The 26,191-nt window shown below is 53.7% G+C and overlaps 1 protein-coding gene across 1 annotated transcript in view; it reads right to left on the minus strand.

The window, feature by feature from the left end:
* Window positions 1-26,191, minus strand: part of plekhg2 (pleckstrin homology domain containing, family G (with RhoGef domain) member 2) — a 204,142-nt gene that overhangs the window by 63,253 nt on the left and 114,698 nt on the right. The window contains 10 exon segments of the mRNA XM_059640959.1: window positions 4,022-4,060; window positions 4,512-4,613; window positions 7,659-7,760; window positions 9,062-9,095; window positions 13,570-13,656; window positions 15,200-15,292; window positions 17,599-17,781; window positions 20,361-20,492; window positions 23,272-23,422; window positions 24,310-24,356. Coding sequence (XP_059496942.1) covers window positions 4,022-4,060; window positions 4,512-4,613; window positions 7,659-7,760; window positions 9,062-9,095; window positions 13,570-13,656; window positions 15,200-15,292; window positions 17,599-17,781; window positions 20,361-20,492; window positions 23,272-23,422; window positions 24,310-24,356 — 970 coding nt within the window.

Consider the following 26,191-nt stretch of genomic DNA (forward strand, 5'->3'; position numbering starts at 1 on the left):
AGAGGTGGCCAGAGTTGCAGACTCTCTCTCATAGAATCCCTACAGTGTGGGAGCAGGCCATTTGTCCCGTCACATACACCGACCTTCCAAAGGGCATCCCATCCAGAACCATCCCCATGGCCTATCCCTGTAACCCTGCATTTCCCATGGCTAACCCACCCTTACCTACAAATCCCTGAACACTGCCAGCAATTTCCCAGGGCCAATCCACCTGAACCTGCACATCTTTGGGACTGAGGAAACCGGAGCACCTGGAGGAAACCCACGCAGACACGGGGAGAATGTGCAAACTCCTCACAGACAGTCGCCTGAGGGCCGAATCGAACCTGGGTCCCTGGCACTGTGAGGCAGCAGCGCTAACCACTGAGCCACCGTATGGACTGACAATCAAAGCTACTTCCTCTTGGACTTGTGCTCGAGGTTCAATCACAGATGGGTGACCACGCATCAACTGATTACAATCATTGAGGCAAACTGTCCAACCGCATAGTTCATTCATCGCCACTCAGTCAGTGCCCCTTACCCCTCCTGGGAGGCTCTAGGACCAGAGGGCACAGTCCCACAATAAAGGGGGCGCTAATGTAACACTGAGATGGGGAGGAACTCCTTCTCCCAGAGGGTTGTGAGTCTTTGTAACCCCCTGCCACAGACAGCTGTGGGGGCAGCGTCCTTGTGTATATTTATGGCTGAGACAGATTCTTGATCACTTGGGGAATCGAGGGGTTTTGGGGAAAGGGCAGGAAAGTGGATGTAAGGGATGTTGGAGTTCTGAGGAAGGGTCACCAGACCCAAAACATTAACTCTGTTCTTTTCTTCACAGATGCTGCCAGACCCGCTGAGCTTTTCCAGCAACTTCTGTTTTTGTTCCTGCTTTATAGCATCTGCAGTTCTTTCAGTTTTTATGAGATTTGTTGGATCAGCCATGATCTTACTGAACAGTAGAGCAGGCCTGAGGGCCTGATTAGCCTACTCCTGCTCCTGGTTCTCATGGTGTAATCCACCAGCTCAAACATCCCACTCCCTCCCCCCACCGACACTCAGTCGCAGCAGTGTGTACTATCGACAAGATACCCTGCAGAAATTCACCAAAGATCCTCAGGCAGCACCTTCCAAACCCACGACCACTTCCATCCAGAAGGACAAGGGCAGCAGATACATGTGAACACCATCCCCTGCTACTTCCCCTCTGAGCCACTCCCCATCCTGACTTGGAAATATATCGCCGTTCCTTCAGTGTCACTGGGTCTAAGTCCTGGGATTCCCTTCCTAAGGGCATTGTGGGTCAACCCACAGCACATGGACTGCAGCGGTTCAAGGAGGCAGATCACCCCCACCTTCTCCAGGGGCAATTAGGGATGGACAATTAAGCTCTCATTCAACAGACAAATTTACAACTTGTTTATGGCACAGAGAACCCCCTTCCCCCTCGAGGAGATGATGTGAAGTGAGGAAATTGGTGACACAGAATGCACTGAGAGATCTGTCAGTGCAAAGGGAGGGCATTCAGTCCAGATACAGAGAAAGTAACAAGACTGAGTGAAGCGAGACCAAGGAGGGAGGCTGAGAAATATGGGACTGAGATTCTTATTCTTTTAAGAGGATTTCTCAGCACCTGAGTCATCAAGATCCCCAGAGAAATACCGATGAGAAATCTGCCCCTTCCTGGATAACACCTCTCAACATGAGCTGAAGGAAACAGCATCTGTCTCACTGGATGGGAATGGTTTTAAGCTGAGAGCTGACATTGTAATCAGAAACACATGGTCTGCAACTAACAGCAATGAATGTTAATTGCAATTTTAATCGAGACCAGCTATGCCTAATGTTCAGAAACAAATTCCTGTCAGGCACTGCTATGGGAGTCTAGGATGGATTTGCATGACTAGGTGGGTGCCACATATCAGGTTGATTTAACCAATTAAAACAATCCTGCCCACGAACCTACACCAAGTGAATATTACCACAGAGTCATTGAGTCATACAGCACAGACACAGACCCTTCGGCCAATCCAGTCCATGCCGACCATAATCCCAAACTAACCTAGTCCCACTGGCCTGCTCCTGGCCCACATCCCTCCAAACCTTTCCTCTTCACAGACGTATCTACATGGCTTCTAAACATCATTGTGCCCACATCCACCACTTCCTCTGGCAGAGCGTTAGTGCACGGAATCTCAAAACTGGGTCACACCTCCTTCATCCACCCTCTGGAAGGAAACATCCATTTCTCGTGGGGTTGAGAAAAGGTGAAGAGAATAATTTAACCCAGGCCTTCAGAATTATAGGGAGAAAGGAGATAGAAGGTGGGAAAGTATTTCTGTGTGTGTGTTTTTTATTCATTCATGGGATGAGGGCATCGCTCTCCAGGCCAGCATTTATTGCCCATCCCCAATTGCCCAGAGGGCAGTTAAGAGACAACCACATCGCTGTGGGTCTGGAGTCACATGTAGGCCAGACCAGGTAAGGGTGGCAGATTCCTTCCCTAAAGAACCAGATGGGTTTTTCTCAACAATGGATTAACGGTCATCATTAGATACTTAATTCCAGATATTTTATTGAATTCAAATTCAACCATCTGCCGTGATGGGATTCGAACCTCGGGGTGTGTGTGTGTGTGTGTGTGTGTGTGTGTGTGTGTGTGTGTGTGTGTGTGTGTGTGTGTGTGTGTGTGTGTCCTTCCTTGTTCTCTCCAGCAACAGGACATTACATCAAGCTGCTCCAGTTACAGTTTCCCAGCTGTGCACACCAACATACAACCCCATACCTATACTCAGCTCCTTGTTCAATAGGATCATGGCTGATTGGTTTGTGTTTCAAACTCTACATTCTCATCCGCCCCTCGACAGCCCCTCCTGCTTAATGATCATCTGCCTGCATCAGCCTGAAAATCTAGTCAATGACACCCCCCCCACCCCGAGACATCATCACCATCTTCAGAGACAGACAGTTCCAAAGTCACAAACTCGTCCAACAGAAAAGAAAATCCCCTCATCTCTGTCCCCAAAGGGAGACCCCTCCTTTATAAACAGTGTCCCCTGGTTCTGGACTGACGCACAGCAGGAAATATCATTCCAACATCTACCTGCTCAATACCAAGCCATCTCTCACAGCCTTGGTGGGGAAGGGGGGTAGGAGCATGGTGCATTATGGTGAGATTGTACAGGGCTTTGGTGAGGCCTCTTTTAGAGCACTGTGTCCAGTTCTGGTCACCCTGTTACAGGAAGGATGTTATTAAGCTGGAGAGGGTTCAGAAAAAGATCTACCAGGATGTTGCTGGAAACGGAAGGGTTCGAGGCATAGGGAGAGGCTGGGATTTTATTCACTGGAGCAGAGGAGGCTGAGGTCTGATCTTACAGAGGTCTGTAAAATCATGAGGGGTGGAAAGAAAGGTGAATGAGAAGGGTCTTTTCCCCAGGGTGGGGGAGTAAAAAAACTAAGGGGACATATATTTAAGGTGAGAGGAGAAATATTTTAAAAAGACGTGGGGGCTATTATTTTACACAGAGAGTGGTTCGTGTGTGGAATGGACTTCCAGAGGAAGTGGTGGGTGGGGTAGTTACAACATTTAAAAAACATTTGGATAAGTTCATGAATAGGAAAGTTTTGGAGGGAAATGGGCCAAGCTCAGGCAGGAGGGACTAGTTTAGTTTGGGATTATGGTCAGCATGGACTGGTTGGACCGAAGGGCCTGGTTCTGTGCTGTATGACTCTATGATTCTATAACAGAGCAGCCATGACTGTACTGAGTGATAGAACGGGCTTGAGGGGCCGAATGGTGAAAGGCTACTCCCGCGTGCTTTACTATTCCATGAATTGGTGGTGGTGTGGGACAGGGAATTGAGATTAGCTCGTAGAGAAATGGCAGGACTGTGGGATTTGGAACTGAAAAACACACAATGCAGCTCATAAACAGGCGAATCCAGACCCACCCCACAGAATGTCCGAGCATACACCCATGGCCAGCCTGAAACAGAGAGCGCGAATGTGCAAAGGGACTCCCAGCACCAGAGAAATCACATACCACTCTGATCAATCACTGCCTGGATCTGCTTGCTTGGTTCTGAAATAAAAAGAAAAACATTGTGTTCAGGTCAGGCCCTAATGCACACTTTGTCCTTGAGGATTTGATGCTCCCAAAACCCACCTACCCGAAGACGGCAGGACAATTTCCCGCGGCCAACCCACCCTAACCCGCACATCCTTGGGACCCAGAGGAAACCCACGCAGACACAGGGAGAATGTGCAAACTCCACACAGACTGACAGTCACCCAAGGGCGGAATCAAACCACTGAACCGGTTATTGCTGATATAGAAATGCACAGAGAGGGTGGGTAAGGGATTAGATGTGGGGACAAAGAGACAGAAAGAGAGAGAGAGAAAGAGAGAGAGAGAGAGAGAACAAGAGAGAGAGGGAGAGAGAAAGAGAGAGGGAGGGAATGAGAAAGAGAAACAGAGAGAGATACAGAGAGTGAGAGAGGGATGGAGAGCAAGGTGTGTGACACACACTCACCAGACTGTCTCCTGCCTCGTCGCAGTGTGAGAGGGGTATCCATGTTCAATAGGGGGAATACTTTCTTTGCTCTCTCTGGGGTGTAAATGAAGGCTGGAGGTTCTGGGAAAGGAAGTAAAAACAGAATTTAAAAACATTCACTTGTTTCCAAAAGAATGTAGAGTGCTTTGACAACTGTGTCTGGATTTATTGCTGGAGATTTCACACCAGGATCTCCCAGCTCGAAAATAACAAATCTCTTTCTCCAACTGCTTTCATCACTCACTACTTTCTATAAGTGACAATCAGAGTGATTCCAACTTCACCAACAGATTTATGGATGCTGTTCAGAGAATCCTACTGTCCCTCAGCACTGACCCTCCAACAGTGCGGCACTCCCTCAGCACTGACCCTCCGACAGTGCGGCACTCCCTCAGCACTGACCCTCCGACAGTGCGGCACTGCCTCAGCACAGACCCTCCGACAGTGCGGCACTGCCTCGGCACAGACCCTCCGACAGTGCGGCACTCCCTCAGCACTGACCCTCCGACAGTGCGGCACTCCCTCAGCACTGACCCTCCGACAGTGCCCGCTCCCTCAGCACTGACCCTCCGACAGTGCGGCGCTCCCTCAGCACTGACCCTCTGACAGTGCCCACTCCCTCGGCACTGACCCTCCGACAGTGCAGCGCGCCCTCAGCACTGACCCTCCAACAGTGCGGCGCTCACTCAGCACTGACCCTCCGACAGTGCGGCGCTCCCTCAGCACTGACCCTCCGACAGTGCGGCGCTCCCTCAGCACTGACCCTCCGACAGTGCGGCACTCCCTCAGCACTGACCCTCTGACAGTGCCCACTCCCTCAGCACTGACCCTCCGACAGTGCAGCGCGCCCTCAGCACTGACCCTCCGACAGTGCGGCGCTCCCTCAACACTGACCCTCCGACAGTGCGGCGCTCCCTCAGCACAGACCCTCCGACAGTGCCCGCTCCCTCAGCACCGGGCCTCCGACAGTGCCCGTTCCCTCAGCACTGACCCTCCGACAGTGCGGCACTCCCTCAGCACTGACCCTCCGACAGTGCCCGCTCCCTCAGCACTGACCCTCCGACAGTGCGGCGCTCCCTCAGCACTGACCCTCCGACAGTGTGGCTCTCCCTCAGCACTGACCCGCTCCCTCAACACTGACCCTCCGACAGTGCCCACTCCCTCAGCACTGACCCTCCAACAGTGCGGCGTTCCCTCAGCACTGACCCTCCGACAGTGCGGCACTCCCTCAGCACTGACCCTCCGACAGTGCGGCGCTCCCTCAGCACTGACCCTCCGACAGTGCCCGCTCCCTCAGCACTGACCCACCGACAGTGCGGCGCTCCCTCAGCACAGACCCTCCGACAGTGCGGCACTCCCTCAGCACTGACCCTCCGACAGTGCCCGCTCCCTCAGCACTGACCCTACGACAGTGCGGCACTCCCTCAGCACTGACCCTCCGACAGTGCCCGCTCCCTCAGCACTGACCCTCCGACAGTGCGGCGCTCCCTCAGCACTGGCCCTCCGACAGTGCCCGCTCCCTCAGCACTGACCCTCCGACAGTGCGGCACACCCTCAGCACTGACCCTCCGACAGTGCCCGCTCCCTCAGCACTGACCCTCCGACAGTGCGGCGCTCCCTCAGCACTGACCCTCCGACAGTGTGGCTCTCCCTCAGCACTGACCCGCTCCCTCAACACTGACCCTCCGACAGTGCCCACTCCCTCAGCACTGACCCTCCAACAGTGCGGCGTTCCCTCAGCACTGACCCTCTGACAGTGCGGCACTCCCTCAGCACTGACCCTCCGACAGTGCGGCGCTCCCTCAGCACTGACCCTCCGACAGTGCCCGCTCCCTCAGCACTGACCCACCGACAGTGCGGCGCTCCCTCAGCACAGACCCTCCGACAGTGCGGCACTCCCTCAGCACTGACCCTCCGACAGTGCCCGCTCCCTCAGCACTGACCCTCCGACAGTGCGGCACTCCCTCAGCACTGACCCTCCGACAGTGCCCGCTCCCTCAGCACTGACCCTCCGACAGTGCGGCGCTCCCTCAGCACTGGCCCTCCGACAGTGCCCGCTCCCTCAGCACTGACCCTCCGACAGTGCGGCACACCCTCAGCACTGACCCTCCGACAGTGCCCGCTCCCTCAGCACTGACCCTCCGACAGTGCGGCACACCCTCAGCACTGACCCTCCGACAGTGCGGCGCTCCCTCAGCACTGACCCTCCGACAGTGCCCGCTCCCTCAGCACTGACCCTCTGACAGTGCGGCGCTCCCTCAGCACTGACCCTCCGTCAGTGCGGCGCTCCCTCAGCACTGGGCCTCCGACAGTGCCCGTTCCCTCAGCACTGACCCTCTGACAGTGCGGCACTCCCTCAGCACTGACCCTCCGACAGTGCCCGCTCCCTCAGCACTGACCCTCCGACAGTGCGGCGCTCCCTCAGCACTGACCTTCTGACAGTGCCCACTCCCTCACCGCTGACCCTCCGACAGTGCAGTGCTCCCTCAGCACTGATCCTCCGACATTGCGGCGCTCCCTCAGCACTGACCCTCTGACAGTGCCCGCTCCCTCAGCACAGTCCCTCCGACAGGGCGGCGCTCCCTCAGCACTGACCATCCGATAGTGCGACACCCCCGCAGCATTGACCCTCCGACAGTGCGGCGCTCCCTCAGCGCTGACCCTCCGACAGTGCCCGCTCCCTCAGCACTGACCCTCCGACAGTGCAGCACACCCTCAGCACTGACCCTCTGACAGTGCCCGCTCCCTCAGCACTGACCCTCCGACAGTGCCCGCTCCCTCAGCACTGACCCTCCGACAGTGCCCGCTCCCTCAGCACTGACCCTCCGACAGTGCCCGCTCTGTCAGCACTGACCCTCTGACAGTGTGGCGCTCCCTCAGCGCTGCAGTGTCGGTGCTGTTCCGCCTTTGTGCTCAAGTATGTGTCAAAGTGCTAACTGCTGTGCCATGACTGATGGTGAATGTGTTCACATCCCAGGAAAGCTGGTCACACTGGGATAAAATGGTGTGCCAGCGGGGAGAGCTGCAATCCCATTCTCCCTCAGCTGCAGCATTTCTCCAGGGGTCGGTGTGTGCCCTGGCACAGCAGGGTGGCCTGACTGAGCCGGGGAGATACTGGTCACTGACCTGATTGCCTACGCCCTCGCTGGAATGGCAAGCTGTCATCGAAACCGGGAGAAGATGGCACTCTCTGGAACGAATCAGGGCTGATCTGCATCTCTTGAGCGTCTAGGAAAATGAAATGATAAATTCAATTCCAGCAACTACAAGAAAACTCTGTCATCCATCTCAGCACTGACCCTCCGACAGTGTCCACTCCCTCAGCACTGACCCTCCGACAGTGCCCATTCCCTCAGCACTGACCCTCCGACAGTGCGGCACTCCCTCAGCACTGACCCTCCGACAGTGCCCGCTCCCTCAGCACTGACCCTCCGACAGTGTCCACTCCCTCAGCACTGACCCTCCGACAGTGCCCATTCCCTCAGCACTGACCCTCCGACAGTGCCCATGCCCACAGCACTGATCCTCCGACAGTGCAGCGCTCCCTCAGCACTGACCCTCTGACAGTGCCCGCTCCCTCAGCACTGACCCTCCGACAGTGTCCACTCCCTCAGCACTGACCCTCCGACAGTGCCCATTCCCTCAGCACTGACCCTCCGACAGTGCCCATGCCCACAGCACTGATCCTCCGACAGTGCAGCGCTCCCTCAGCACTGACCCTCTGACAGTGCCCGCTCCCTCGGCACTGACCCTCCGACAGTGCGGCGCTCCCTCAGCACTGACCCTCCGACAGTGCGGCGCTCCCTCAGCACTGACCCTCTGACAGTGTCCGCTCCCTCAGCACTGACCCTCTGACAGTGCGGCACTCCCTCAGCACTGACCCTCCGACAGTGCACACTCCCTCAGCACTGACCCTCCGACAGTGCGGCGCTCCCTCAGCACTGACCCTCCGACAGTGCCCATTCCCTCAGCACTGACCCTCCGACAGTGCCCATTCCCTCAGCACTGACCCTCCGACAGTGCCCATTCCCGCAGCACTGACCCTCTGACAGTACCCGCTCCCTCAGCACTGATCCTCCGACAGTGCCCCACTCCCTCAGCACTGACCCTCCGACAGTGCGGTGCTCCCTCAGCACAGACCCTCCGACAGTGCCCGCACCCTCAGCACAGACCCTCGGACAGTGCCCGCTCCCTCAGCACAGACCCTCCGACAGTGCCCACTCCCTCAGCACTGACCCTCCGACAGTGCCCGCTCCGTCAGCACAGACCCTCCGGCAGTGCCCACTCCCTCAGCACTGACCCTCCGACAGTGCAGCCCTCCCTCAGCACTGACACTCCGACAGTGCCCACTCCCTCAGCACTGACCCTCCAACAGCGCCCACTCCCTCAGCACTGACCCTCTGACAGCGCCCGCTCCCTCAGCATGGACCATGCCTCAGGAATTGGGAGTTGAACCCTCTCTGTCTCAGGTCCCGCACTGAAGTCAGTAAAATGTTGGGGACGCTGAATCGAGGGACGCGGTTACTTACGGTGAGAATCGTTTTCCAGCAGGACCTGTTTTGCCTGGGAACAGAATTTGGAGAAGGTTAATTAACACTGAGAGAGACAGGTTTACACTAAGAGCACTAACTAGCAACATGACTGGACAATGCAGGTCAAACTCCCCAGTATCTAGCCACATGGTCAGAGGAGAACAAAATCCTCCACTAAATCAGCAATAGCTACATGGATTAAACGCTGCTTCCAGTGGCAGTGTCTTCCTGCTGTTGCAGGATCCCATTTGCAGCCCCCTCGGTTAAAAAGGGGGAAATTGCTAACTGCTCACTCTCTCCTCGCACGTGTGTAACCAGAGACCCTCAGACATTCGCACTGTGAAGATCAGGTGAAATGTGAACATAAATCCCAAGGTCCCCAGCTCCATGGCCTGCCACAGCCAAGGTCCCACCACACAACTTCACACCATTTCCACAGGTCACTCTTCCCCTGAGGCCCTACTAGCCCAATCCATAAGATGGTGGCCAACTGATGCTGGTCTCAATTCTAACCCCGTGTCTGCCCTGATATAATGCCCGACCCTCCACTGATTCATGAAGCTCCATCAATCCCAGTCTTGATTAGATTCACTGACCCAGCCACCGATCCCACTGCTCTCTGGGGAAGAGACAAATATACCTCTGAGAGAATTCCTCCTTCTCTGCCTCTTCGAATGGAGGATCCCTCAATCTAGTCTCTTCCAACAACTCGGATCATGGTCCTGGCATTCCACACCATCCACTTCCCCTCAGGATCATCAATAAGATGTGTCTATATCTGTGTGCCTATGTATGTGTGTGTGTGTCCATATCTGTGTGTTTGTGTGAGATTGTGTGTCCATCTGTGTAACTGTGAGTCTGTATGTCTGTCTGTGTGGGTGTGTGAGAGAGAGCATGTGTACCCGTGTATCTGTGTGTGTGTCTGAGTGTGCAAATGCATGTGTATCTATGTGTGTGTGCGTGCATACATGTGTTTCAAAGAAACAAAGAAACCTACAGCACAGGAACAGGCCCTTCGGCCCTCCAAGCCCACGCCGATCAAGATCCTCTGTCCAACCTGTCACCTATTTTCTAACGGTCTGTGTCCATTTGCTCTCTGCCCATCCATGTACCTGTCCAGATACATCTTAAAAGACGCTAACGTGTCTGCGTCTACCACCTCCGCTGGCAACGCGTTCCAGGCACCCACCACCCTCTGTGTAAAGAACTTTCCACGCATATCTCCCTTAAACTTTCCTCCTCTCACTTTGAACTCATGACCCCTAGTAATTGAGTCCCCCACTCTGGGAAAAAGCTTTTTGCTATCCACCCTGTCTATACCCCTCATGATTTTGTAGACCTCAATCAGGTCCCCCCTCAATCTCTGTCTTTCTAATGAAAATAATCCTAATCTACTCAACGTCTCTTCATAGGTAGTGCCCTCCATACCAGGCAACATCCCGGCGAACCTCCTCTGCACCCTCTCCAAAGCATCCACATCCTTTTGGTGATGTGGCGACCAGAACTGCACACAGTACTCCAAATGTGGCCAAACCAAAGTCCTATACAACTGCAACATGACCTGCCAACTCTTGTACTCAATACCCCGCCCGATGAAGGAAAGCATGCCATATGCCTTCGAGACCACCCTATTGACCTGCGTTGTCACCTTCAGGGAACAATGGACCTGAACACCCAGATCTCTCTGTTCATCAATTTTCCCGAGGACTTTTCCATTTCAGTATGTGCGCGTGCATGTGCGTGTCTGTGTGTGTGTGCACGCGTGTGTGTATCTGTGTGTGTGTGAGTATGTGTGTGTGCAAATGCGTGTGTATCTATGTGTGTGTGTGTGCAAGCGTTTCAGTACGTGTGCATCTGTGTGTGTGCGTGTGTCTGTGTGTACACGTGTGTATATCCATGTGTGGGCACGTATGTGTGTGCATGTGTCTGTATCTGTGTGTGTGTGTGTTTGCACGTGTGTGTATCTGTGTGTGTGTGTGTGTGTGTGTGTGTGTGTGTGTGCGCGCGCACGCGTGTGTGTATCTGTGTGTGTGTGTGTGTGTGTGAGAGAGAGAGAGACACGGGGATCTGTGTGTGTGTCTGTGTGTGTGTGTGAGAGAGAGAGACACGGGGATCTGTGTGTGTGTGCACACGTGTGTATATCTGTGTGTGTGTGAAAGCTGGATGTTAGTAAGTCCTGGACTCTCTCTGCTCTCCCATCGCTGATTCCTACAAGTGGCCCTGTTATCTCGGAGTACGGTGGGTTATTGGCTGTAGTGCCACGCCGGAGAGCTCAGGCTGGTACTGCCAGGGAGTATGCACTGGCACCAGTGGCAATAAACACAGGGGCTGAACTCGGCCATTCAGCCCATCTACTTCCCCAATCTTTCACACCAGACTTTAAACCAGGACACTAGGGGTGTACATTAAAGATTGCGCAGACCCTATTCCAAAGGAGAACAGGGGTGGGGATCAGGGAAGGGGGTTGTCCTGATGAACGTTAATCCATTAATAAAGATCCCTAAAGCTGGAAAACTCCCCGCAGTTCCAGAATCCACATTACAGCAGGGATGTGAGTGCACTGGAGAGGGGACCTGTAACCAGGTCAGTCAGGTGGAACACTATAGAGTATGAGTTCCCTGATTGGGGCAGTTACCCTGGTCCCATCAGGAAGCCCTGGCTGACAGATATCAACAGGAGGGTGAGAGGCTCTGCTCACTCTGAGAGCTGACTCTGAGGGAGCTGCGTCAGTGACCAGGGCTCTCTGTGTGTGTATAAACAGTGACTCGCTGATGGGATACCGGTCTCTGTGGAGTTATTTTCAGGAGATTTTTCAGGATATTCGCTGTTCAGTTATGAGGAGAGATTGGACAGGGCTGTGTGGTTTTCCTTGGAGCACAGGGGGACCTGATTGAGATGTAAAAAATGATGAGGGGCTTAGATATGGCAGACAGGAAGATACTCTCCCCTTGATGGAGGGTTCAATGAGCAAGGGGCATCAATTTAAGGTCGGAGGGGGGACAGGAGGTTTAGAGAGGATGCGGGGAAAAGCTTTTTCACTCAGTCAGTAGCCGGGAATCTGGAACTCACCACCTGAAAGGCAGAAACCTTCATCGCCATAAACAGCTACTTAAGATATGCACTTACGGTGGCAGAGCTACGGGCCAAGAGCTGGGAAATGGGACTAGAATGGTTGAGAGATGGTAGGAACTGCTAATATTGGAGAATCTGAGATAATAAGGTGTGGAGCTGGATGAACACTTTATGAAGAAGGGTCCAAACCCAAAACGTCAGCTTTCCTGCTCCTTGCTGCTTGGCCTGCTGTGTTCATCCAGCTCTACACCGTGTTATCTTAGAATTCTTGGGAGCTGTTTATTTTTAACTGTTGCAGACACGATGGGCCAAAGGGCCTTTTTCTGTGCTGTAAATGTCTATGACTAAACATGGATGATGTGTCCGGTATCCCAGTGCATTGTGTATGGTGCTATATAAATGCAAGTTCTTTCGTACAGCTGTCTGTATGACAGCAATGGTAAGGAGCTTGGTGTCATTCTGCTGCCCTCTGCTGGCTGAGCTGACACTGCAGTCCAGCTGAAGAGTTTGAATTTGATCATCAATAATTATCCTAAAGAGCTTCTATAATCAATAATACATTGGAGCAGAAGTAGGCCATTCAGCCCATCGAGTCTGCTCTGTCATTCACCGAGATAATGGCTGCTCTGATCTCCCTCAATTCCACTTTCCTGCCTTTCCCCATAATCCTCAGTTCCATCCCTGATAAAAATCTGTCTCTTGACTGTACCAACAGGCACAGCCTGGACAGCCCTCTGCGGTAAGGAATTCCATGGACTCATTCCTGTCGGAGAGAAGGAGGTGACCGGCATCTTTGAAATGACCTTTACACCTTCACTGTCATTTAGTGAACTGAGCAACTAGCGAGACACACACACACACACACACACACACACACACACACAAACAGGCACACGCACATACTCACACACAGCTGTAAACACACACACACTCACACGCACTCACACACACACAAACAGGCACACGCACATACTCACACACAGCTGTAAACACACACACACACACTCACTCACACACAGATGTAAACACACACTGATATAAATACACACACACACACATACACACACACACACACATACACAAACAGATTGTAAACACACTGATATAAATACACACACACACTGATATAAATACACACATACACCCACACACACACACACACATACACACACACACACAAACAGATTGTAAACACACTGATATAAATACACACACACACTGATATAAATACACACATACACCCACACACACACACACACATACACACACACACACAAACAGATTGTAAACACACTGATATAAATACACACACACACTGATATAAATACACACATACACCCACACACACACACACACACACACACACACACACACACACACTCACAATCCCTGTGCATGTGCACAGACAAACAGATGATCCTGTGACTCAGCACCTTCTGTGGGATGGAGGCTGGATGATTCTCAATGATCAATCGTTTTAGGTAATGGATCCACAATCTCTTCTCCTCTTGGTTCTTCGCCTGGAAAACAAACCAATCAGAATCTATAACAACAAATACTTGCATTTATGTAGCACTTTACACGGCCCTTGGAAGCCCTCAGAACAGTTTACAGCCAAATGTTAGTCCTATCCCTTTTGGAACTGTAGTCACTGTTGTAAGGCAGGAAGCCCAGCAGACATTTTGTGCACAGGAAGCTCCCACAAACAGCAATAATGATAATGATCAGAATCCTTTTCTTGTTGATCGAGGACTAGGGATCCAGGGGCTATCTCCCCTGATTGCCTTCAGACAGGAGGCCATGGGATACCTGAGGCTAATGGAGCCTCGATTTTGGTATCTCACTCAGACACGGCCCCCCGCAACAGGGCCGCCTCAGCAGCTGTGAGATTTTCCCTTGTGGCACTGGCCACCTGAACCAGTCTGTGGTGCGGAGGGTAAGGATTGCCTGAGAGAGTTCACTGTCCCCCATCCTCCTTGTGTCTTTGCTTTGTCCTGGGTCTATCTGGTGGTGAGTGGTAGAAGATATACCAACGTAGAGGGGCTACAGAAGTGACTCTGTCCTCAGGTAACAAGTAGGTTTATTGCTCGATAGCAAAACATACAAACTCCATTGGCTCAGGCCTAGGACTTTCTGGGGTTGGCACAGATCCACCTGCTCCCTCATCAGGAGAAAGGAAGGAGTCAATGTAACATGGACATTAACCCTGTCAGAACCAAATGTTCATGCAACAGTGACCATTCTCAGGCATTAACAGCCACGTAGGCCTCAGTGACCACCTACAGGCCTTAGCAACCACGAGGGCCTCAGTGGCCACTTACAGGCCCTAGCAACCACGTAGGCCTCAGTGACCACTTACAGGCCTTAGCAGCCACGTAGGCCTCAGTGACCACCTACAGCCCTTAGCAACCACGTAGGCTTCAGTGGCCACCTACAGGCCTTAGCAACCACGTAGGCCTCAGTGACAACTTACAGGCCTTAGCAACCACGTAGACCTCAGTGACCACTTACAGGCCTTAGCAGCCACGTAGGCCTCAGTGACCACTTACAGGCCTTAGCAACCACATAGGCCTCAGTGACCACTTACAGGCCTTAGCAACCACGTAAGCCCCAGTGACCACTTACAGGCCTTAGCAACCAAGTAAGCCCCAGTGACCACCTACAGGCCTCAGCAACCACATAGGCCTCAGTGCCCACTTACAGACATTAGCTAGGAGTGACCACTTACAGGCCTTAGCAACCACGTAGGCCTCAGTGACCACTTATAGCCCTTAGCAACCTCCTACAGGCCGCAGCAAACATTTACAGGCTGCAGAAGGAAAGACCAGTAACAGCTGGAAGTGGTGACACTGGAGCTCAGTTTTGAAGTAGATGAGACAAGTCAGACGAGCGTGACCTCAAGTCTCAGCAACCCAAGAGAGACGGCTCAGTGATGACAGACAGACTTGCGGCCTTGTGCCACTGAGTGACTCCAGCCCCACACTTGGACAGACTACAACATCAGAGCGAAGGGCGGATTGTAATGTCCCGGAGCGATGACCCAACGCAAGTTGGAGCACTGACCTGGAAAGTGTGCTGTCGTTTTGGGATGGTCAGATCCGTCACTCGGAAGCTCAGCTGATCCTTCAGGTTCTCCGATAATGTCAAATTACAGCACTGAGGGGGAACAAAAAAATCCTTCATTTCTGTAGCACCCTTCCCAAACTCAGGCTGGCCTGCTTTATTCAATATCACTGAGAATCTCAGTCACTTTTGTAAATGTAGGAAACGCAGCCGGAAAACTGGGGAAAGCAAGATCCCACCATGACACAACGGGCTGAACCTTATGTTGTTTGGGATAAATCCAAGTGCGTTCCAGTTTCTTTTGGAGGATTTCTCCTTTTCTCGTCATATCAGACCAAACGCATCCGATTACCGATCTCCCACACTCCCGTGGTGTCAATCACATCTGAGTTAGCCGTAAGACCATCAGAAATGGGAGCAGGGACCGGCCAGTCAGCCCTTCGAGCCTGCTCCAACATTCAACAGGATCATGGCTGATCCCATATTCCTCACATCCACTTTCCTGCCTTTTCCCCATAATCCCTGATTCCCCGACTGATCCAGAATCTATAGATCTCAGCCTGGTACATACACAAGGACTCTTCCCCCGCAGCTCTCTGTGGCAGGGAGTTACAAAGACTCTTAACACTCCGAGAGAAGGAATTCCTCCCCATCTCAGTGTTAAGTTGGTGCCCCTTTATCCTGAGGCTGTGCCCTCTGGTCCTAGACCCTCCCAGGAGGGGAAACACCTTCTCAGCATTTAGCCTGTCAGGCCCCTTAACAATCCGATATGTTTCAATGTGATCTCCTCTCATTCCGGTAAACTCCAGGGAGTAGATCCCAACCTGTTTAGCCTTTGCTCATAAGACAGTATCCCCCATAGCACTGACCCTCCGACAGTGCGGTGCTCCCTCAGCACTGACCCTCCGACAGTGCGGCACTCCATCAGCACTGACCCTCCGACAGTGCTCAGTCCCTCAGCGCTGACCCTCCGACAGTGTGGCACTCCCTCAGCACTGACCCTCCGACAGTGCCCACTCCCTCAGCACTGACCCTCCGACAGTGCCCACTCCCTCAGCACTGACCCTCCGACAGTGCCCGCTCCCTCAGCACTGACCCTCCGACAGTGCAGCGCTCCCTCAGCACTGACCCTCCGACAGTGCGGCACTCTCTCAGCACTGGCCCTCCGACAGTGCCCACTCCCTCAGCACTGACCCTCCGACAGTGCCCGCTCCCTCAGCACTGACCCTCCGACAGTGCCCGCTCCCTCAGCACTGACCCTCCGACAGTGCAGCGCTCCCTCAGCACTGACCCTCCGACAGTGCGGCACTCTCTCAGCACTGACCCTCCGACAGTGCCCACTCCCTCAGCGCTGACCCTCCGACAGTGCCCGCTCCCTCAGCACTGACCCTCCGACAGTGCCCACTCCCTCAGCACTGACCCTCCGACAGTGCGGCACTCTCTCAGTACTGACCCTCCGACAGTGCGGCGCTCCCTCAGCACTGACCCTCCGACAGTGCCCGCTCCCTCAGCACTGACCCTCCGACAGTGCCCGCTCCCTCAGCACTGACCCTCCGACAGTGCGGCGCTCCCTCAGCCACTGACCCTCCGACAGTGCGGCGCTCCCTCAGCACTGACCCTCCGACAGTGCCCGCTCCCTCAGCACTGACCCTCCGACAGTGCCCGCTCCCTCAGCACTGACCCTCCGACAGTGCGGCGCTCCCTCAGCCACTGACCCTCTGACAGCGCCCGCTCCCTCAGCACTGACTCTCCGACAGTGCGGTGCTCCCTCAGCACTGACCCTCCAACACTGCGGCGCTCTCTATCACTCCCTCCCCTGCCCCGACAAAGGGGCACTTTGTGTGGATGCTTCATCATGTCCAAGGGACCATATAAATGTACATCCTCGTTGTTGTTGCTAGATCAACAAGCGCAACTGTGGGGTGTGGGCGGTGAACACAGTGCGGGGGGGGTAGGTGTGGGGGTGGTGAACAGGCGGGGGGAGGGTGCAGGTGTAGAAATGGTGGGGGTGGTGAACGGGGAGGGGGGAGGGTGTGAGGGTAGAGGTGGGGGGTGGTGAACGGGGAGGGGGGAAGGTGTGAGGGTAGAGGTGGGGGGAGGGTGTGAGGGTAGAGGTGGGGGGTGGTGAACGGGGAGGGGTGAGGGTGTGGGGGTAGAGGTGGGGGGTGGTGAACGGGGAGGGAGGAGGGTGTGTGGGTAGAGGTGGGGGGTGGTGAACGGGGAGGGGGGAGGGTGTGTGGGTAGAGGTGGGGGGTGGTGAACGGGGTGGGGGTAGGAGGTGGGTGGTGGGGTGAGGTGGGTGGGGATGTTGTTTGTTTGGTGGGGATTCTCCTCGCAGGTTTCACCCTCCCCCCACCCCCCCACCCCCCCACCCCACCGCCAGCGGCTGTGACACTCACAAAGATGTGCAGGATGTAGCTGTACTGCTCCACCCGTCTCTTGGTGATCAGCAGCATTCTGTCGAACAGGAAGAGGGTTCGCTCCTTCTTGGCTCTCTGCACCCGGAATGTTCCTTCCAGGACCAGCTCCCCAAACGCTATCAGGTCCGGGCCCTTCCAGTGCAACAGCGAGTTCTGAATCTCCTGCAGATGATGGCAAATCCGTGACAGTGATCAAGACAGAGATCAGGCACTTTTATAAGCTTCATCGATAGAAGCCGGTGAGTGGGAGAGACTGGCAGCTGGGGGCACAGCCTGAGGGTGATGGGGCGACCCTTTAGGACTGAGTTGGGGGGCAGTTTCTTCAGCCAAAAGGTGGGCAATGTGTCGGACTCACTGAGTGTGGTTAAAGGAGAGATAGATCGGTTCCTGATGAGGAGGGGGATCAGGTGTTCCAGGGAGAAGGCAGGAGAATAGATGTGAGAAACATATCAGCCTGGGCAGAGCAGATTCAATGGGCCGAATGTCCTTATTCTGCTCTTATAGCCCAGGGTCATTCACACCCATGTCTCTAACCCCCATGTTCCACCCTTCTCATTGTTTACCCCGAATGTCTCCTACACATTACCAAAACCATCAATAACCCCATGTTTCTCACAAGTGTTTTGCTGTGAGGTGTGTAGTTGTCGCTCAATCTGTCCCTGACTATTCTCTCAGCATCGCAGAGCGTCTCGGATCCCACACAATCCCTCCCTGGCCAGTCGCAGTGTTCAGGAAGGGGTGAGGCAATGGCTGGGTGGAGATGGATACAGGGCGGGGAGGAGATGGATACAGGGGGAGGAGATGGATACGGGGGGAGGAGATGGATACAGGGGGAGGAGATGGATACGGGGGGAGGAGATGGATACGGGGGGAGGAGATGGATACGGGGGGAGGAGATGGATATGGGGGGGAGGAGATGGATACGGGGGGGAGGAGATGGATATGGGGGGAGGAGATGGATACGGGGGGGAGGAGATGGATACGGGGGGAGGAGATGGATACGGGGGGAGGAGATGGATACGGGGGGAGGAGATGGATACGGGGGGAGGAGATGGATACGGGGGGAGGAGATGGATACGGGGGGAGGAGATGGATACGGGGGGGAGGAGATGGATATGGGGGGAGGAGATGGATACGGGGGGGAGGAGATGGATACGGGGGGAGGAGATGGATACGGGGGGGAGGAGATGGATACGGGGGGAGGAGATGGATACGGGGGGAGGAGATGGATACGGGGGGGAGGAGATGGATACGGGGGGAGGAGATGGATATGGGGGGAGGAGATGGATACAGGGGGAGGAGATGGATACGGGGGGAGGAGATGGATACGGGGGGAGGAGATGGATACGGGGGGAGGAGATGGATACAGGGGGAGGAGATGGATACGGGGGGAGGAGATGGATACAGGGGGAGGAGTCGGATATGCGTGGAGGAGAGGATACGGGGGAGCGGGGAGGAGATGGATACGGGGGGGTGGGGAGGAGAGGATACGGGGGGAGGAGATGGATACCGGGGGAGGAGATGGATACGGGGGGAGGAGATGGATACGGGGGGGGGCGGGGAGGAGATGGATACGGGGGGAGGAGATGGATACAGGGGGAGGAGATGGATACGGGGGGAGGAGATGGATACGGGGGGGAGGAGTCGGATACAGGGGGAGGAGTCGGATACAGGGGGAGGAGATGGGTAAAGGGGGAGGAGTCGGATACAGGGGGAGGAGATGGATAAAGGGGGAGGAGTCGGATACAGGGGGAGGAGTTGGATACAGGGGGAGGAGTCAGATAAAGGGGGAGGAGTCGGATACACGGGGAGGAGTCGGATACAGGGGGAGGAGTCGGATACAGGGGGAGGAGTCGGATACAGGGGGAGGAGATGGATTCGGGGGGGAGGAGATGGATAAAGGGGGAGGAGATGGATACAGTGGGGGAGGAGATGGATATGGGGGGGCGGGGAGGAGATGGATATAGGGGAGGGTGGATATGGGGGGGGAGGAGATGGATACGCGGGGGGAGGAGTCAGATACAGGTGGCGGGACGATTCGGATACGGGGAGGGGAGATGGATACGGTGGGGAGGAGTCAGATACTGGGGAGGTAGATGGATACAGGGGGGTGGAGATAGATGCGGTGGGGGAGGAGATAGATACGGTGGGGACTACATGGATACGGTGGGGGAAGATGGATATGGGGGGGAGATAGATATGGGGGGGCGCGAAGAGACAATTGAGGATTTGGGGCGGCACGGTGGCTCAGTGGTTAGCACTGCAGCCTCTCAGCACCAGGGACACGGGTTCGATTCCAGCCTCGGGCGACTGTCTGTGTGGAGTTTGCACATTCTCCCTGTGTCTGCGTGGGTTTCCTCCGGGTGCTCCGGTTTGCTCCCACAGTCCAAAGATGTGCAGGTTAGGGTGGATCGGCCATGCTAAAGTGCCCCTAGTGTTCAGGGGTGTGTGGGTTATAGGGGGATAGTCTGGGTGGGATGCTTCAAGGGGCGGTGTGGACTTGTTGGGTCGAAGGGCCTGTTTCCACACTGTAGGGAATCTAAAATAAATTACGGGATGTTTGAGTTGAAAGAAACGGTGCTCTCTGGTGACTGAAGATGTGTCCGTCAGCGTGGAATGGAGCTTGTGTCTACCACTGGGTGCCAGGCTCTCACCGTTCACCATTCCCCTTGACCGTCCTCCCTCCCAGGTTGAGTTTGCCGCAGGTTGGGGTTGAGAGGGTCGGCTCGTCCTGTGTTTACCTGTAACCTTACTGCTTGTTCTTGTTTCCTCTTCATGTCATTGATGTACCAGGCCACGGCTGTCATGGTGATTATCGCTTCTTTCACCATCTCGTACCCCTCCGCACTTTTATCAAAGTGTTTGGCCAATTCCTGCAATGGGAGCCATTGGACACCATTAAACCCATCAGCCACACTCTGTCACTGCTCAACTATCCAGCCGTTGCTATTGGCAACTGACAGGCTGAGCCAGTCCCGAGCTGTCATCTCCTCAGCATCATGGGAAGGTCAGGATGGGAGGACAACCCTGCCTCCCATTTGATCAAGGGCGATCCATTTCCAAATCCCCATCTCATTTGATCGTGGGTGATCCATTTCCAAACCATGATCCCATTTGATCGTCGGTGATCCATTTCCAAAGCCCCATCCCATTTGATTGTGGATGATCCATTTCCAAATCCTGATCCTAGTTGATCAAGGGGTGATTCATCTCCAACCTCCATCCCATTCGATCAAGGGTGATCCATTTCCAAACCCCCATCCCATTTGATCATTGGTGATCCATTTCCAAACCCCCATCCTATTTGATCATTGGTGATCCATTTCTAAGCCTCTATCCAATTTGATTGTGGGTGATCCATTTGCAAAGACCAATTTACTCACCTTGATCCCCAGCCCTGAATCCGTCCAACCACCCAACAAACATCTACCAGCTACATTCTGAAAGTTTCTGATCACCCCTCCCGGACCCAGCAGCGACCTGCAGGGAGATGGTTTCAGGTCGTTTCGATAAAATTCCTTCCAGGGATATGAACATTATGGGAGGCCAACAGTCATTGTCAACTTATCAGGAATCAAAAACAGATAAATTCTTAAACAGGAGAGAAAATGCAGAACTCTGAGAGACAGAGGGATCAGGGTGTCCTGGCACAGGAATAACATCACTACAAATTGGAATAGCTGTAGGCCATTCAGCCCCTTGAGCCTGCACCACTATTCAATCGGACCATGACTGATCCCACATCCCTCACATTCAATTTCCTGCCCTTTCCCCAGAACCCTTGATTCCCTGACTGATCAGGAATCTATTGAACTCAGCCATAAATATACACAAGCACTGCCCCCACAGCTGTCTGTGGCAGGGAGTTACAAAGACTCACGACCCTCCGAGAGAAGGAATTCCTCCCCATCTCAGTGTTAAGTTGGTGCCCCTTTATCCTGAGGCTGTGCCCTCTGGTCCTAGACCCTCCCAGGAGGGGAAACACCTTCTCAGCATTTACCCTGTCAGGCCCCTTAACAATCCGATATGTTTCAATGAGATCCCCTCTCATTCCGGTAAACTCCAGGGAGTAGATCCCAACCTGTTTAGCCTTTGCTCATAAGACAGTCCCCCCCACAGCAAGGATCATCCCAGTGAACCTTCTCCGAACTACCTCGAATGAAATGACATCTTCCCTTAAATAAGGGAATCAATCTGCTCACATACTCCAGACGTGGTCCCCCAGCACCTTGTACAGTTGCAGAAAGACATCCCGACTCTTATACTCCAACCCCCTTGAAATAAGGGCCGACATTCCATGGCCCTTCTTGATTCCCTGCTGCCCCTGTGTGCCAGCTTTCTGTGTTTTGTGCACATGCCCTCCCTACCTAAGTCCCTTCATGTTGCAGTTTTTCTTCAATTATCTCCATTCTTTTGTTCTCCCTTTCCGAAATGAACAAATTTGCGTATTCCCACATAAAGTTAATCTGCAGAAGCAGCAAGTGCTTAGGAAGGCAAATGCAGTGTTATCGTTTATCACAATGGGAATGATATATCAAGGTAGGGATATTTCACTCCAGTTATACAGAGTGCGAAGAGGACTCATCTGGAGTACTCTCTACAGTCTCCCCTGCTTATTTCAGTAACAATGTGAGTGCAATAGAAGCAGTTCAGAGAGGTTTCACTCATCTGACACCCACGATACTCAGGAAGGGGTGAGATATGTTACAAGAAAGGTTGGACAGACTGGGAAACATGCTTTGGCCTAGTCACCAGGAAACATGCCTCGGCCTAGTCACTGGGAATAATACCTCGGCCTAGTCACCGGGAAACATGCCTCGGCCTAGTCACGGGGAATCATGCCTCGGCTTAGTCACCACGAAACAAGCCTCGGCCTAGTCAATGGGAAACATGCCTCGGCCTAGTCACGGGAAATCATGCCTCGGCTTAGTCACCACAAAACAAGCCTTGGCCTAGCCACCAGGTGACCAGTCCTGATCCAGTCACCAGGCAACCAGCCTTGACCTGGTTACCATGCAGATGAGAAGAATGTGAGGTCATTGATTAAGACATAGAAGTGTCAGAGGGGGTTTATCAGGATTGATCCTGAAAGAGTAATTCCCTTATGGGGCAGGTTAGAGCTAGGAGACACAAAATGAAAGTAAGGAGTCTCCCAAACCATTCAGGATGGAGACAAATCTTTGAGCTCTCTTCCAAAGTAGTGGAGGCCCAGGCGGATGTAAATAAATCAAGGAAGAAGGTGAAATGGAGGTAGATGATTGGCCATTTACTCGCAAAGACTTGAGGGGAGAAATGACCTGCTTCTGTTTCTTATGGCCTTCTCACTTTGCCTCTGCTGACTCTTGGAGGGAACAGGAAGGTGGGGGATGGGTACAGATTGATTAGGATGAGGCCCAGTAGAGGGCACCTCCCTCTGTCCCTCCCTCCGCCCACTCCCTAAGGCCCCTCACCCACCTCCAGAGAGCTCGAGGTAAATGTATCTTCTTCAGAATCTCCCGGATGCTCCTCACCTTATTCCCTTCCCTGTGAGGATGGGCTGACATCGTCAAGGTAACCAGCAAGGTGGGTGATGGTCTAGGTTCCCCACAACCCTGCATCCAATTGTCCATGTAATCCCTTTTTCTGTCTGAGGCAAGTGGAGGTGAGCCCTACCTGCAGTAAGAGGTGGTACTTGAGGATCCTTTGAACTGGCTTTAAAAGGTACGTTTCCAGCGGCAACGAATGTGAAAGGGATGTCTGACGTTCTCTGAAGAACTTGGCAAGGGTTCCATTCTTCATGCATTCTCTCAGGACAGACACAGAGCTAGAGAAACAGAAAAATACAACACAAAGCCACAACAGTGAGGCAACTGACCATAAACTGACAGCTTCCCCTCCTCACCTTCACTCCTATAGACATTTCCAGAGGGACAGCTTCATCTCACTGATGAGAGACTGCGGCTCGGCCTGGTTACAGAGTAAACAGGCCTCGGCCTAGTCACCAGGTAAACAAGCGTCGGCCTAGTCACTGAGAAACAAGGCTCGGCCTGCTCACCGAGCAAACAAGGCTTGGCCTGGTCACCGAGAAAACAAGCCTTGGCCTGGTAACCAAGAAAACAAGCTTCGGCCTGGTTACTGAGAAAACAAGCCTCGGCCTGGTCACCGAATAAACAAGCCTCGGCCTGGTCACCGAGAAAACAAGCCTCGGCCTGGTCACCAAGAAACAAGGCTCAGCCTAGTCACCAAGAAAACAAGCCTCGGCCTGGTCACCAAGAAACAAGCCTCGGCCTGGTCACTGAAAAAACAAGCCTCGTCCTGGTCACCGAGAAAACAAGCCTCGTCCTGGTCACCAAGAAACAAGGCTCAGCCTGGTCACTGAGAAAACAGGCCTCGGCCTGGTCACGGAGAAACAAGGCTCGGCCTGGTCATGGGGAAACACTGAGAGACCAGCCCTGATCTAGTTACCAGGCGATCAGCAGTGATTTAGTTCCCATGGGGACTGCTCCTGTTTCCTGTGTTCTTATTGATCGGAATTGAGCTCCGAACCAGTGACAGGAAGACAGCTGCTCCAAACAGACACTTCACCAAGTTCTAACTCAGGCAAAATGCTGTCCAATTCCGACAGTCATTTGGATCAAACACTTTCTCTCAAAAGGGTGAAGGGTTTCGCTGCCGTTTTAACTCCTCGTTCACGGCCTGTGGATCACTTACTTGGGGTAGTTCATGCAGTACAACGTGTAAATATCAAACTCTTCACTCTGTGAAAGGGAAGGGAGAGACAGACATAAATATCCCAGGGTTAGACATAACAAAACCGTGTAAACTCCAACATAAACTTTACCTGGAAAAGGTGAGGGAGAGAGGGCGACGGAGATGTGATGGTGAGAGGGACAGAAAAAGAGGAAACAAAAGACAGAGGGAGGTGAAGAAATGTGTTATAAAGCAATAAGAGAATTGAGAAGTATCCACATCCTGGGGGTAACCATTGACCAGAGACTGAAATGGACTCGCCGTATCAATAAGGTGGCCACAAGAGCAGGTCAGAGGCTGGGAATCCTGCAGCGAGTAACTCCCCTCCTGACTCCCCAAAGCCTATCCACAAGTCAGGAGTGGGATGGAATACTCCCCACTTGCTCCTGGATGGGGGCAGCTCCAACAACACTCAAGAAGCTCAACACCATCCAGGACAAAGCAGCCCCCGCTCGAATGGCACCACATCCACAAACATCCCACTCCCTCCCCCCACCGACGCTCAGTCGCAGCAGTGTGTACCATCTACAAGATGCCCTGCAGAAACTCACCAAAGATCCTCAGGCAGCACCTTCCAAACCACTTCCATCCAGAAGGACAAGGGGCAGCAGATACATGGGAACACCATCCCCTGCACGTTCCCCTCCAAACCGCTCACCATCCTGACTTGGGAATATACTGCTGTTCCTTCAGTGTCTCTGGGTCAAAATCCTGGAACTCCCCCCCTAAAGGGCATTGTGGGTCAGCCCACAGCACAAGGACTGCAGTGATTCAAGGAGGCAGCTCACCCCCACCTTCTCAAGGGGGCAACTAGGGACGGGAAAATAAATGCTTGACTAGCCAGTGACCCCCACATCCCAGGAATCACCAAAATATATTTAGGGATATCGGGCGGGTTAACGGAGTTGATGTCAGAGATCAGCTGTGATCAAACTGAATGATACAGCAAAACACAAGGGCTGAATGGCCTCATTCTACTGTCATGGTTTTAGGACAGAAGACCAAACGTAGAGAAAGAGGAGAGCAGAAAGAGGGGATGACAGTGAACAGGGAAGAGAACGAATGAGAGAGATGGACAGCCAGGGGATTGGGGGTGGGACAAGACAATGTAGAACAGAAAATGTGGGACAGAGTGGAATCCTCCTGTGCGGCTGAGGACTCGCTGGAGAATTTGCCTTTATGTGCCCTACGCCCACCAGCCCCCATGCCAATGAGGCTGTGCCAATGACCATCCCCAATCTACCTGGGGGCACAAACCTCATCTTCAGGGTCTTAAAGATCCAGACACATGCTGAGCCACTGAGGGGGCAATAGCAGCTAGTGCAGGACCCCCTTCCCACCCCCACCCCCCACACACCTATGTCCCCCAACCCCTCAACATGCCTGATCGCGGGAATCCAGGCAGCGAGGTGAGGGGGAGGGTAACCTCGTTGGGGATGCAGGGAAGGGGTGGGGGTTTTGGACCGGGGTAAACAGTAAGACCCCTGCTGTGGTAAAGATGGGGAACAGGCGTTACACGCTCTCTCCCTCTCTCTGTGTTCCGGGGCTGACACCAAAACCCTGCCACACAACGAGGATCTTCCCAGGAAAATGAAGACGATCCGGGTCAGAGAGAGACTCAGCAGCAGAGGGCACTATTGGAAAAGAGACAGACAATTAGAACGAGAGCCAGAGAGGCTGAGAGAGGGAGGAAGGCAGCGAGAGACAGAGATGGAGGGAAAGAGAGGGATAGGGCAAGAGAGAGATGGAGGGACAGAGATGGAGGGAGAGACAGATGAAGACAAGCGACGGAAGGAGAGTGAGAGATGTTGAGATTGGGAGGGAGATGGAAGGAGAGAGAGAA

The sequence above is a fragment of the Stegostoma tigrinum genome, chromosome 39 (genome assembly GCF_030684315.1).
Source record: "Stegostoma tigrinum isolate sSteTig4 chromosome 39, sSteTig4.hap1, whole genome shotgun sequence".
NCBI classification, from domain to species: Eukaryota; Metazoa; Chordata; class Chondrichthyes; order Orectolobiformes; family Stegostomatidae; genus Stegostoma; species Stegostoma tigrinum.